The sequence below is a fragment of the Macadamia integrifolia genome, chromosome 3 (genome assembly GCF_013358625.1).
Source record: "Macadamia integrifolia cultivar HAES 741 chromosome 3, SCU_Mint_v3, whole genome shotgun sequence".
In the NCBI taxonomy this organism is placed as follows: Eukaryota; Viridiplantae; Streptophyta; class Magnoliopsida; order Proteales; family Proteaceae; genus Macadamia; species Macadamia integrifolia.
In genome coordinates, this window is record NC_056559.1 from 34,291,266 (window position 1) to 34,306,776 (window position 15,511).

At 34.9% G+C, this 15,511-nt stretch overlaps 1 protein-coding gene across 1 annotated transcript; it reads left to right on the forward strand.

The window, feature by feature from the left end:
* The first annotated feature begins 276 nt into the window (after nt 1-276).
* Nucleotides 277-4,375, forward strand: LOC122073555 (probable WRKY transcription factor 24). The gene is made up of 3 exons (XM_042638145.1): nt 277-779; nt 907-1,128; nt 3,933-4,375. The coding sequence occupies exons 1-3, from the start codon at nt 484-486 to the stop codon at nt 4,102-4,104; spliced, it is 690 nt and encodes a 229-aa protein (XP_042494079.1). The 5' UTR covers nt 277-483; the 3' UTR covers nt 4,105-4,375.
* Nucleotides 4,376-15,511: the final 11,136 nt, after the last annotated feature.

The following is a 15,511-nucleotide window of genomic DNA, read 5'->3' on the forward strand; positions in this document are numbered from 1 at the left end:
TGGGGAGGGTCCCCACGTGGGTAGAGGATCCAAATTAAAAATGGTTCTCCAAGATGGATGTTGGCATTTGTGCTGAACTACATTAAATTTCTCACATTATGTGTGATTGTTTTCATGGTAGTCATATATATTTTGGGATCCCATATTTTTAAAATTTTATTTTTCTAATCTTTGTAAACCAACCCGTTGGCTTTTACATGAAAAAGGAAAAAGAAAAAAAGACCATACAGGGTCATCCGGTCATGCTCCCTAGTCACTACTGAGATTAGAGGAGAGAGGGTCACAAGGTTTTCTTTTCTGAAGACCAAATCTAATCTCATCTGTTCTCCCTTACACAGGAATAAGTCAAAAAACTGACCAAACCATTAAGAAGATAAGGCTTTTGAGACTTCATTCTGTAGAAAAGCACAAACCCTAGCATTCAAGAAGAGATTACCACAGAGAGAAAGAGAGAGAGAGAGAGAGAGAGAGAGAGAGAAAGAGATGTCCTCCACGTCCCAAGCTATGCTTAACCAGGGCTTGTTTGAGGATCAAGATCATATGTCATCCCAGTTGGGTTTCTACACATCTCCTCCAAGTTGGAATTTTACTCCACTGGGGTGTTACCAATCTTTAAGATTCCTCAGCAGTAGCAACCCTTCTTCAACCGGAGCAGATATCACCTGTAATAACCTCTCTGATCAAAACATCTCTACCACGGCTCCAAAGCACCGAGATGTTTCTTCTCTTCTGGGTGAATTCGAAACTGCATCACTGCAAAGATCGAGTCACAATATCTGGTAAAACAAATTCTAACACATACTATACCTTCTTTTTTTATTCCTTTATGGCATCTCCATGCATGAATCTCTCTCTCTCTCTCTCTCTCTCTCTCTCGCTTGATGAGTTTTGGTTTGATGATTTCAGGCCATGGGGGGAAGTGAATCAATACGTGGGCAGTAAGAATAAATGTTTGGGAGATGATAACTTGGGAGTTGCAGCAATGAAGATGAAGAAAGTGAAGGCAAGGAGGAAGGTGAGAGAGCCAAGGTTTTGTTTCAAGACACTAAGCGACATCGATGTGCTTGATGATGGTTACAAATGGAGAAAATACGGCCAGAAAGTGGTGAAGAACACACTGCATCCAAGGTGCCACATCAACTATCTTCACCCACTCTTCCCTCTTTAATTTATTTTGATTTCTGGTTTCTCATGCAAAATCACTCATTACATGATTTATGTGCTCATAATATCTATCCTTAGAGCTTTAATTACTACCTTCATAGCTTCTTGGTTAATGACTTAATAATAATGCATCTCTCTCTCTCTCTCTCTCTCTCTCTCTCTCTCTCTCTCTCTCTCTCTCTCTCTCTCTCTCTCTCTCTCTCTCATGATCATGATCATGATATGATCCCACAAGCTAATTATTTGATTTATCTGTTTCTCATTCTAAAGTCTCTTATCATTTACTGTACTTTTCTTTCATGAGAACTCAGCATATTTAGGATCTTTCCAAGCCCACATTCTACTGTGGGAAGTTACTTACTTCCCTCTTAATGGCATTCTGAGTCCATTTAGAATCTATTCCAGAAACTGTATGTGGGGTTTAATTTCTGTAACAATCTATTTCAATGCTTTGTGAGGTCCTGGACATGGCAACCTTAAAAGGAATTTCTTCACCAAAAATATCTCAAGGAACTAATTCACTGCCATTAATGATATTTCAGAACTGATTTATATACTTGATGTATTAAAAACTGTATTTTTGTAAGAAGATGATAGGTTTCTATATGTTAGCCTGCACTGCAACTATGAATTATGATGGTCTTTGGGTCCACAGTGTGCAGAGTCACTTGGGTTTGCTTGGAATTTGACATGCTTAGGTACAGCTGCTACAGCATGCATAGCCAGAGTCTTTTTGGTTGACATGACAGACCTCTTTCACCATTTTTCAGAGATGATGAACACCCATGGGCTAAAAATTAACTTTATTATAGTTGAATATGTTGGTAGAGATGGGAAATGTGCTTTGCTTGTTTTCTGATGAATTGAAGTAAGTGGATAATCTTCTGTGTTCTTTGTCTCTTTCCCTTGGTTTTTTTTCAGATTAGTCAACTTACAACACCTTGAGCTCTCTTTCTTTTCCCTTTGACAATGGAAGCTAGTTTGAAAATTTATAATTTTCAGTCTGTAGCATCATTTGGTACCAATAACTTGTTATCCACATTGCAATATCCCAAAAGAGATCTCACATTCACATGTTTCAGTCTTCCAAAAACTGATAAAAAGCTGATTGATTTTCATTGTATTTTAAGGTCTTAACAAAGGGTCTCACTAAAAATGATCATTGTATTTTATCATTAAAGTAACTTTTAGTAGTTCTTAACCTTTTCACTATGCTTCATGATCTTATCTAACTTGGGTTAAGTTTATTCTATTTTGAACCTTGTATTTTGTGGTATCATGTTATGCAAAAAAAGATTGAAATGTCAACATGAATGATTAAATAATTAAAATAACTAAGATTAGGGTTGTGAACAGGGAGAATGTGAAAGAATACTACTAATAACTTTGCTTTTTGAATTTGATTTTCATGTCCAACTATTTTCATTCAGACGTCTGAGCTCAAATTCATAAAGGATTTATATATATACCTGGATTAACTTGCATAACTTACAAAATGTAATTTTAATTTATAAGCAAAGCATAATTGTCTAGATAAAATTCCAAATAAATAGGTATGAATATGGATGAAGCTGAAATTGTTGACTACCTGTTTAATGGTATCTAACATTAGATCCAAGCACAATAATGTCTTTTTCTCAAGGATTGCACACACTGTCGAATTTAGTTCCAGTAATCATTAACCCCTTAGAGATAAATGATCCATGATAAAGGTTTGGATATGAGTTTTAACATTGTTGGATGTTAAGCTGACACAACAACTCTCCTCCCTAACTAGGGCTTGAGACTGTAAGTACTACAAGCATCCGCGGAGATGGAATAGATAAGGGAAAATCTTGTTGTGATCAAGCTTGGTTGAAAGGAAGTTCTAACCTTATGTTTTTTTGCCCTTTTAGTACTACACAAGTATATGAATTTTTTTCAATGAGGATAAAATCCTATCAATATTTCATATGTCAATTCAAAAAATATATATGCAAGATAAGGACAGCTCTTGATTATGCCCTAATGGTGAAAATCTCTTTTACCTTTGACTTAAAGAACACTTAGAAATAAGGAGAGGGAAATCAAAAGAAGGTTACAAATTCTAAATTCACCATTTTGTCGACAGCAAAGAAGCACCCGTGAGATAAACTCTCGAGTTAGTAACTTTAACTATACATCCAAAGTAAGAGAAGAACACATCTAGGTCATTTGAAACAATCATCAATGGGCATGCAATCCCAAACCAAGGTGGAAAATGCAAAAAAACCAATAATAACAAAATTGTGAGGGTATCTTTTTCAGAGCTTTTACCAAAGAATGGAAGTTAAAGCCATTTGGTTTGTTCTACTGATAGGAACTCTAGAGTACTCATATGGGCCATACTAATGACTGGAGTATTTTGTTCTCTTCTTTTGCTAACTTTTTCCTTTTGGCAAAGTTCTTTGAACACATTTTGATTGATAAGTTTTGCGAGTGGCCCATTAAAGAAACACATTTCAGAGATTTTTCTTGTCTATTTTGGATGATTATTTCTGTTTCAATGAGTAAATCTTATTCTGTTTGTTGCATGCATTGAATCTCTTCATCCCCCTAATACTGTCTCTACCTTCTTGTTTGGTGTGTACTTGGCTAGATTCCATATATAGTCTTCATACTTAAACTGATCATGTTTGCCTAAATAAAGGAATGGTCTCCAAAGAAGTACTAATAGTGGGGATAGAACCATATGATCACTTACATTAGAAACAAGTTCTAATTATATCTTTTTGGAGCTGAGCTTGCAGGAGCTACTACCGGTGTACACAGGACAATTGTCGTGTCAAGAAACGCGTCGAACGATTAGCGGAGGACCCACGAATGGTGATCACGACCTATGAAGGGAGACATGCTCATTCTCCATCACAAGATATGGAAGGCTCAGAGTCTTCATCTCAAATGAATAATTTCTTCTGGTAGTGGTAGTGGTAGTGGTAGTGGTAGTAGTACTACTCCCCTGGAGTCACTTGAAAATCCATATTCCATCATCATGTCTTATGTACTAGTTTGTTCCTCTTGTGTGATAGATAGCCTGAAAAGAAAAAAGAAGGGTTCCTCTCCCATGGGCCATGGCCAATTTCTAGATTTGAAAATAAACATTTGGCTTGGAAAATGCTTTTGTTCTCTTCTTCTACCTCCTTTGCTGTTGGCTGGTTAATAAGAGGGTTCTTGCTTTGCATTATTGGCATTATAACCTGCAATCAATGTTGATTGTTTAACTTGCTATCTTAGTTAAATTATTTTAACTCGAGTGTGGATCAGGTTCTCATATGAGAATCATTCTCGGTCTTTTCTTGGGTGGATTCCATCTGTATGGATCAATCCCATACGAGAACCTAATCCGTTCTCTTTTAACTTTGCATTAGTCAAATGTATTTGCTTCAATATGGTAATTAAAACTAGGGTTCTTACTCTCATGAAACGACCTCTTTGTCTTCCAATTTATGAAACCATTCCATCGCCCCTCATTAGTGCCATCCCTTATGCCTCGCTTGCTTAGAGAACCCTCTCCTTAAAACTAATCTTAGGAGTTTGAAATTGAATCCTCTCCAATTAAATACTAGAGCTTCAAACCCATATGGAACATTTCTTGCTCAATGTCACATATTGATAGGGAGCTTATCTGTCTGACAGGTATGGGTACTTTGGGTAAATAAATCAGTTTGCCTGGGGTTTTGGCTATTCATACTGAAACTTCAGGCTGTGGCTTATGATTGGCTAAGATTGCGTTTTGGTCTACCAGCAATTAGTTCCTTTATGACACTGTTTGGTTTATTGGAAGGGAAATGTGAAGGGAAATGACATGCTAACATAAAACTAAAATGGAAACTTAACTCCCAAATATTTCACTGAGAGGATAGATGGCAATGTCATGGACGAAGTGGTGAACTGGGCTGAAGGTAGCGGACAAAAGACTCTTAATCTAAGCTGGACCGGGACTGGCCCAAAATTATGTTGGAACTTGGAAAAACAAAGCCTGGTTCAGGTCTGGAGACTAGACCAATCAGATTCATAAATCGTTTTTCTTAGGGTTTAATCTAGCTAGTTGCCACTCGCACGGGGTATTTAGTGTTCTTCACTGTTTTTAGTGAAAGTTGAATGATTCTTATTCAACTCATATATGATCTGGTTCATGCGATTGTGGGATTAGTATAGGCCGTAGAAATAGTCAAGCTGAAGGTCTGAATACGTATTGTTAGCAACCAAGAAAAAAGTTGCCACAGCCATGGAGTGAAAAATTTTCACCGTCACTGTATTTTTTTCTCCATGGTATTTTACCATGGACATAGCCTTAAGTTATTGATCTAAAGCAGGATTTTTGGGTTCTTTTAACCCAATTCACAGTCATGGGCCTGGGTTATCCATTCAATTTAAAGACCAGAAAGTCTACCTTGAACCTCCTTTTGAAATCCAATGGTCTAACTCTGGGCCTAAGACCCATGCCTGACAAGTCTGCCCTCGATGTTCATAAGGCCCACGATGAAAAATCCATTATGCAAGTGGATGTGAAAGTTGATTTTCTTTTCCTCAACTACAATATATTTACGAATCTAACCTAAGTTGTTTTGTATTTACAAAATACCCCAAGTACTGATGCTTATGGTGTAAAGATAGAGGATCTAGAATCATTCTTTCAGTGGTCAGGTGGGCCCTAAGGCATCACATTCTTGCCAAATGTCCATAATTAGGCTTCCTGATTACGTGTGCTATTGCCTACCCTTTTGGCCTATTAGGTTATATTAACAAACAAAGAAACAAAGCATTTTGATTTTTATTTGCCTTCAAAAGAATAAAATAAGGTAGTGGAGAGATTGTAAAAGGGCAGTTCGTTCATAAAATTAAAAAAATAATAATAATAATAATAAACAAAGAGAAATAGTTCCTCATAACGTCACTGTAAGAAAGAATTTGCACATCATGCCAATATCGATGTGAAAAAATAGTATCATTTATGTGGATTTACATAATTAAAATTGAAAAGAAAAAAGGGAAAAATTCCTTGAATCAACTTTGATTTGATTTAGGATACAATATGTATAAAATGAAAATCGAATAAATTTAAAAAACCTAAAATTAAAATTGAACTGATTTGTTTCATTTTATGTTGTTGAATTCAAAATCAAAACCAAATCAATTTCGATTTTTATTTCAATTCTAAATTGACACCCTCGACTTGGGTTTGAAGAAATAGTACCTTGTACATGTAGTGAGGTTTTTTTTTTTTTTTTTTTTTTTTTTTAATTTTAATAAATGCTAAATGGAGAATGAATTGGCCGACATTGACTATAATATTTTATTATTTTTTCAAAGTGGTCGGTTACAACTTACAACCATGGCTCTAACTTTTTGTAATTCTAGTGCTTTTGTCTACTCCCAAAAGGATGACGGCCAAAAGGATGACGGCCACCCTTTGCTTCCCTAATTGTTTTCTTAAAAGTTTAAAATATTATGGTGATACAATAATACACCTCCCATATTTTTAGCCTATGATATTATATGATGAGTGACGACTTCTCACTTGATGGGTCTTACACCCCTGGACCTGTGGGCCATGTTAGAGACTCGAGATTGGTGAGTTATTTGTGCCACTAGATTGGTGAGTTATACGATCTACAATCGACTATGATTTATGATGTAGAATATTAAATAGTTAAGAAGTATCATGTTGAAAATAACTCAAATACATGATAAATTACGAGAAAAGAAATTCCAGCATGATATCGAAATCACTTGAACAATGGAAAATTGACTATTAAGTGATAAGTTGTCAACATTAATTCATAAATATTATAAATGTTAGGTTGAAATATAAAATATTCGTTGGGTCATTTTCTCAAGTAATTTATGTTTAAAAAAATATCATTTAAGTTTGTTTGGGTTGATGGTGAAATCGATAGTAACAAAAAAGGGAAGTATCTAGAATCACAAGTGATAATTCTAGAATTCTCTACTCTTAAAATCAAAATCGTCTTAACCATCTTTAAGACCAATGGAAAATAATTTAAAACTTCAATGTTTCAAATTATAATAATTTCACTCAGAAAAATATTAAAACAATTATTATCAATTGAAAAAAAAAATAGTCTATCTAAAATTAGTAGCATTTATATTTCTTTTCATTCTTTTTATTTAATAAACATTAAATATTTCAAAGTATTGTAATGCTAAAGCAAGAAAACAAAAAACAAAAACTTTCACCAATCATTTAAGGATACATCGAGTAACTAATAACTCAAAATTAAGCTAACAAAAATTATAATAACTAAATTTTATTTCATATTTTAATGAAAATGTCTAGATCCTAGTATATAAGTATGATAAAAGAAATTTTTTTATTTTATTCTATAACTTCTGCTTAAAATATATCTATTCTGTTATGCTAATAGTTTCCTATCATTTCGCATCCGCCACCACCCCATAAACACTCTTTTTTTTTTTTTTTTTTTTTTTTGTAACACGTAAACTTTAGCTATGGAAAAGAGGGAGGCGATTCAAGTATGGATCAATTCTTCATACGTGAAAGCTTAATGTATGATTTCATGATGACATATGTCATTTTGCTTCCGCAAATGTCCCGTCATGCTACCATTAAAAACTTTAGAGAGGCATTTGTGAAAGAAAAAGAGCATATGTTGTCACAAATATTACTTCACATATAAATAGCTAATTCATACCCGGGAAATTCACATTCCACTTTCCCAATCAACTTTTTCTAAGTTGATCTTTAACAAAAATAAGCTAAATAATTGGGTGATGTCCAAAATTATATAGCATGTGAAGCATTAGCTATGATGAATACCAAAATAAGTGGGTGATCTCCATAATTATATAGCATGTGAAGAATTAGCTAGCTATGATGGATACTAGAAGTGTTATTGGTGAAGCCTGATCTCAGTTTTATCGAAGAAGTATTTTCCACTTTTCTCCAACATTGAGAACGTATTTAATGGAGATGTTATTTTTTTAGGGGGTAGTTTTATACTTTCAGGGAAATAGGGATTCTCTATATTGTAATTCATCTTAAAACGCTGCATAGGGTGTGATCTCGCAAGAGATGAGTGTCTGAGGGTTTGTAATTTTTCATCAGAAGAGTGGACGCTTTGGTTTATCACTCTGCCATTAATGTAGTCTATGACTCTATATCAGGTGAACCACGTAAAATCGTTCGTTTTGCCCAACTTCACCAACTGTGCTAGGCAGTTATTGTTAAATACTAGTATTATGTTAGTGATAGTTGCTATTGTATTTTTTTATTTATTTATTTGCTTTTGATAAGGATTGGTAGATGCTTGATTAATGCTATATTAACATACGTTTCCAATCTTAAGTAAATGATAATTCTAGATATTTTTACACCCCAAAATGAAATTACCTAACCATGCTTAGAGAGTGAAGAAAACATATAGAACTTTAATTCTTCAAATTGTTATCAATGGCACTGTGGGAAAAAAAAATTATTATTCAATTAAAAAATAAAAACAGTGAAATTTGGTAGCATTGCATTTCTTTTCAGTTTATATTTGATGGACATAAAAGTTGCAAAACATTGTAACACTAAGGCAAAAACATCAACGAAAACCCCTTTTTTTTTTTTTTTTTTTTTCTTCTAATCACCTAAAAATACTAATTGAATAATTAACTCCAAATTATGCTAACAAAAATAAAGCAACCAAAATTTGTTTCTATTCTTGTGCAAACTAAATGTTATTCCATATTTCAATCAAACTACTAGATTCTAGTGGAAAGTATGGTAAGTGATAAATTTTAATTTTGTTTCATATCTTATATTTTTAGGCACAATGTTTTTTATCCGAGAGCGTACCTCACACCCCTAGACCATTGTGTCTATTTCTCTTCTTCGTGAATAGGTCAGGTTCATTCTTGTATGTCCCTGGTCCATAGATTTAGAATATATTAAATGAAGAGAGAGAAAACTAATTCTAAATCCACATACCAGGGTCATTCTAGTACATTATTGTACGTGAACCTGATCCGCTCTCCTCTTCTTCCCCTATGTAATGATGTCCATGCCCCTCCTTTAATTGTATTAAGGGGACTGTGAATGGGTATTTCCTGTCGGAGTAGCATACAATCCTATATAGAAAACACTGTCCCCTTCATATATATATATATATATATATATTATGCCATGCTATCAGTCTTTTCTTTTTAACATTTTTTCTATTATTTCACTCTCTTCCCTCCTAAAAGAATGTTGTTCTAATTATTTTTAATGATTTTTTTAATAGAAGGATTTGCTGCTAGGCTACATGGGGTCAACACCAACACGGGGCCAATGAGGAGACGTGCGAAGACATCCAATAGGAGAGTTGGTACATTTTGCCCTTATGTGTAGGCATATGGGAATTTTATCGGGTAAGGTTATTTTTTCATCTTTTTTCAAATACTAAATAAGTAATACCGACTGTGGCTACAGGAAATAAGGGGAAACAAAAAAAATTCACCTCTACTCTCCATCTCAACTTTTTCTATAGATGATCTCCCACTCTACCCCAAGAAAAAAAATTGATCTCCAGCAAAAAAAAAAAATAGTAATCTAAAGAATTATAAGGCATGCGATGAATTGACTAGTTTGGATGTTGAAAGTATCCCTCCAAAAAAAAAAATGTAATTTAAAGAATAATAGGGCATGCGATGAATTGACTAGTTTGGATGCTAAAAGTATCCCTCCAAAAGGCACATGATATTGTAACTTACGTACCCTAATTTAGGTTGGTTTTTTCCAAAATTATAAGGCATGTGATGAATTACTTATTTTGGATTATAAAGTGTTTCACCAAAAGCCACATGATATTATAACTTATATACCCTAATTTAGGTTGGTATTTTCCAAAATTATAGGACATGTGATGTATTACCTAGTTTGGATAGTAGAAGTGTCACTCCAAAACCACGTTACATTTAATCACTGGTCTACAAAATTTTAGGGCATGCGATGAATTGTCTAGACCTTCAAAACAATAAGACATGTGATGAATTAGTTAGATTGGATACTCCAAATGTTCCTCCAAACAGCACGTGCCATTTAACTTACAAACCCTCAAATTTAGGTCAGTGATCTCCAAAACTATATGGCTTGTGATGTATTGACTAGGTTGGATACTGAGAAGTGTCCCTCAGTTGGCCACATGACACTGTAAGTTACAGACCCTCATATTTAGGCCCTATTTAACCTTGACTATGTATTTAGTCATCTGCCCTAAATCTTAACATTCTATTAATTTCAAGTTTGTTGGGTCTTTATTAGATTACTGGTAATTGCTTAATTAACGCTATATTGACTTAACTTTCAAATCTACAACTATATTCTTACCGTCAGTAAATTTTTTCCAGACAATTACCGTATGTGCTTGAAGATATCCAACGGTTAAAAATTATCCGATCACATCTTGCGGAATGCGACGAAGCCTTCAGATTGCCATATCGGACTTGCTTGTGCACGTGGCAGATTTCTTGGGTCCACGTGGTAGAGAATGAATGAGGGCACGATCGTCATTTTAAATAAATTTGTAGCTTTAGATAGCCATCGGACTCGCTTGTAAACGTGGCAAGTTTCTAGTGTCCATGAAGCAGCTTGGGTCCACGTGCTACAGAATCAATGAGGGTACCGTCGTCATTTTCTATACGTAGACCGTGGTAATTGGTAAAATAATTCTGTAGCATATGCGGTGGCTGTAGACATGCATGTGCATCTATACATACATGGTGATCCGCATACATTCCTTTGCATCATATAATTAATAAATGCATAGTGAGTGGGGCCCACGTGGTACGTGGGCACTTGGCGAGATGGAAGACCTAAGAAGAAGAGAAGATATATTCCTCTTATGCCGTTGAGCCACGTGTTCATTGATGATATTGGTCTAGGTATATATCTAAAGCTGTTTTCCTATTGGACAGAGCCTCATAAGGTGGTTGCGTGTCGGTCGAAATAAATATCTTGTTACGTAATGGTGCGTCTCCCACCAGATATTTCTCGGGCTGCCCATTAAACTGCCCGTTTAATCCTGACCACTGATTGCCGCCACGTCTCGAATTTACTTGGCTTCGGATCGTGTTACCTCCAGCTGCCCGTTCCTAAAAGGTGACGAGACCTTTTTCGCTCTTGCGGGGACCACTTATGGGCATGAGGGTATCCCATGTGCTGACTCCTATCCTGGGGAATGGGTGTAACTAAATTGCATATGGCTTGACACGACTATTGGACAGAAAATTTTGTGGGGCTCAATGATGGATCACAACGGCATCCGAAAATTTTCAAAGTGTTACTGACCCTTAATTTTATGTGGGTGGGCCCTGCATCCAGAATTTTCTAGTACTGTCTCTAATTCTTTCTTTTGCATATCAATCAATTTTTATATATTAAAAAAAAAACTTGGACAAATCAAAAGCCGGTAAAAGATTATGTTCTGACTAGGAGATTTGGGGTCGATCTTATCCATTCGTGAACGTGGTGTACGTGTACATCGCTCTATGGGTGCGATCCATAGGTCCAACCAAGATTTTAAAACTCGGGACCGGTTTCAACAAACACCGCCTTCGGTTGGGATCGTATGATTTATTATTTATTATTATTATTTTTTTGTGAGAGAGTTCTCTTAAAAGCAGCATGGTGCCTTATATTTGCGTGTGAGTTTTGGTAGAATTAGTGTGTGAATTAATGAGAACATTAGTATCAATAAAGATGAGATTTTTTCTTTGGTTAGGGATGGCGGGATGGGATGATTATTTCGTCGGCCATTGTATCTTGGCATAGTGGTCACGTTGCCCTTTAGATTTCTTTTTTCTCTGTTTTTTCTTTCCAAACTCTTTTACCCTTATCCTGTATCAGGCATCGATTTTGATTTCGATTGAATCAAAATTGACAAGAAGATTTGATATTTGATTCTAAATTTAAAATGAGAGAGAGAGAGAGAGAGAGAGAGAGAGAGAGAGAGAGAGAGCCATGGTTTCAAGAGTTTGAGGGATCCTATTGTGAATGATGTTTTAAGAATCAATATCAAATTGTTCGAGGTTGATACTGATTCTGGCTAATTCAAATCGATCGATTTGTATTCTGTATTGTATTTTTACGGTTAGGGTACATTTTGGCCGCTTTGATCCATTGCTTATTGATTCAACATACTCCAATCCGATCAGACTGAAATGATTCTTGACCTCAATTTAATATTTTTAACCTTGGTTTTGGACAAAGTAGAATTAGGTTGAATGTTGAGTAATTGTATTACAATTTCTTATAAAATATAAATTACAATACAAAGCTTTTGCAATAAAAACTATGTTATTGTGGTGTTGATCCTTAGTTGAAATGAAATGAGGAAAAACTTAAAATAGATGTTGAATCACCACCACAATAACTGAAAAAGCTACGAATAGAATTGAGGTTGAGTCACACTTGTAGTGCTACGTTTAAGGTAATTGATATTCTCTACTGCCAACAGTTGTTCTGCACCTTCTACCTCTAAGATAAAACAAATTTTCACTAGAAGATGAGATAGTTCTTCTAGTCTCTTCTAGGAGCAAAAAGCTACTGCACAGTAGCCCCCCTCTAACTTTACATAAGACTTAGAGAAAAATAGAAAGAAAATAATGACTTGTATGGTTACAACAAGTATAAATGGATGGAATGTCAATGTATAAATGTGGATCCCTACAAGATCTTTGGTTGGATTTATGTAGACCCAAAACCAACCCTTGCACCCTCTTGGATTCCCTAAGAGTAGCCTCCAACTAATGAGAAGTTAATTAGAGAATAATATCATATGGACATGAATTGAGAATTAATTCAATAAAGTGAATTAATCCCAATCAATTATCTTTGTCCACCTCTCTACTCTTAGTGATGGTCATTAATGGAATTTAGGACTCTCATATAGTGTTATTGATCATTTTTTAGTCCACCTTTTCACTCATGGTAGTGATCATGAATGGATTTTAGAGCACCCATATAATGATATTGATCATTTACCTCTATTTGACAATAACCTATGGCATGAATTAAGAATTAATCCCTATCAACTCTTTGTCCATATCACCACTCATGATAATGGTCATTAATAGATTTTAGTACTCCCATAGAGAGCTATTGACAAGGATTAAAGTATCGGTATCGGTCGTCGTATCGGAGGGTATCGTATCGTATCGGATATACCCTAAGATATGCACATAAATGGATAGGAAACACTTTTTTATACATATTTGCATAAAAATAGTTTAAAAAAATTATATATAACATGTATTATGCATAAACAGTAAATTGAGAGTATCGTACTAAGAATCTAAGGTTTGTAATTGTCCCATAAATGTAAAATCTTTGTTCTCAACTTTGATTTCCACTTTAGTTAGAGAAAAAAATGGTTGACAGCAACTTTGGAACAAAAACACTTCAAAAAATTATGTTTTTCTAAAAAATTACCCATTTTGGCCATTTTATGACCGTATCGGTGTGTATCGGTCGATACATACCGATACGTACTGATACATACCGATACAGATCGATACGTTCCGATACATACCGAAACGTACATTTCACTTCAATTTTAAAATTTTCATAGAGTATCGGTACATATCGGTGAGTATCGGTACGTATCGGTGGTGTATCGATATGTATCGATGTGTATCGTAGGATACGTATCGATACATAAGGGTTTTAAATTTTTCATGATACGTATCGGTATGTATCATGTCGATGCTTACCGATATAGATACGTATCGACCGATACAACACGATACGCATCGATACTTAAAATCATGGCTATTGATCATTTTTTACTAACTTGACCCCAAGAGTCTCATACCATAACAAGACAACCAAAACACATAAGAAAAAAAACTTTACCTTAAAACTTAAATATAATAAAATAGATATAAAATCTAACATTGAATCAATTGAAGGAATCGTCCAATCCAACCCCAATTCCTCAAACCCAAGCCCTAGAAAAATAAAGTGGGGACTAATCATTGGTGGTGTCCCTTTTGAAGTGGGGACTAGTGGAATGACCATTTTTCTGCTTTAAGTCTTCGCACGTAGCCAGTAGCCCAATGAGGAACTGGCAACTGACAAGGGGAAAATATGAAGGACGGGAAAGACAATTAAGCCACGTCACTTAGTAAAAAATTAGAATGGAATTCTTCATATTTAAATACTCCATGATCGTGCATTAGAAGCCAACGTGTTTCATTCTTGTTCATTGAATAAAAAGCAATCTAAATGGAAAACGTTCCTTGTGGGGAGTGTGCCCCTGTATCTGACACATAGGAGCGAAATAATTAATCTACTCCTAATTTTATTCGATGCGATTTTAATTTTACCTTGTTAAAATGTAAATGGAATCAAGTAATCGAAATTGACACCCTTACCTTGGAGAAACGAAGGATCAAGGGTAAAAATGTCAAAACTTGTAAATAAAAGAAAGATAATCACTGTTTTTGTTAGTTCTGTAAATATAAATATAATTTTATATATTTTAATTAATTAAAACATAGGATGGATGGTATTATAAAAAGAAACTCAAAGATAGGTAATCAATTAATTTTCTCAAGAGTTTTCTAATTGCTAATGCAACCCTTGCATGGACACACATAGAAAATTAATAAGGCATACATTATTGCTTTTTATAGAGGGTGGAGCAGTCATTTTGCCTCTATATGTTTAGGTGCAACTCTCATACTTTTTCATAAAAATCATTTCCCAATAAAAGTTGTGTGTCTTGGGGGGAGGGGTTGCATCTATACACATGCGGCAAAAAATGACTAGTCCAATCCCCCATAAAATGGAAAAGGATGTCTTTGTGGATGTTTTCTCAAAGTCCACATCCTCTGTAGCAAACGGTGATATGTGATAAGAATCAGACGATTGAGAACATCTAGACACACGTTCTAAGGGGCTCTCAACCACCCGATGCTCATTGCACTGATGCAACAGCTGTAGACGATTTTCACATGTTTTCTCATATATTCATATTGACCCTTACGCGTGTGCAGGAACCTCACTTCCCCACTAAAAACACATCGTTCCCTTGTATGTATATATCATGGGGTTAATTAACCATATGTTTATCATGCTCATTGCTTACAATTTAAGGGAATTTTGTAGATAACAGCAACCCAGTGAGAGATATTGAACATTTAAAATTAAGACACATGACAATAATCACTAATATCGATATTAATTGGCTATTTCGATATCAGCTGATATGTATCAATGTTGCATCAGTATCAATCACTACCGGTATAAGAATAATACCTAAATCCATATATGGCGATCAATTGCTGCCTTTAATATGTTGAATTGTGAATCGATCCT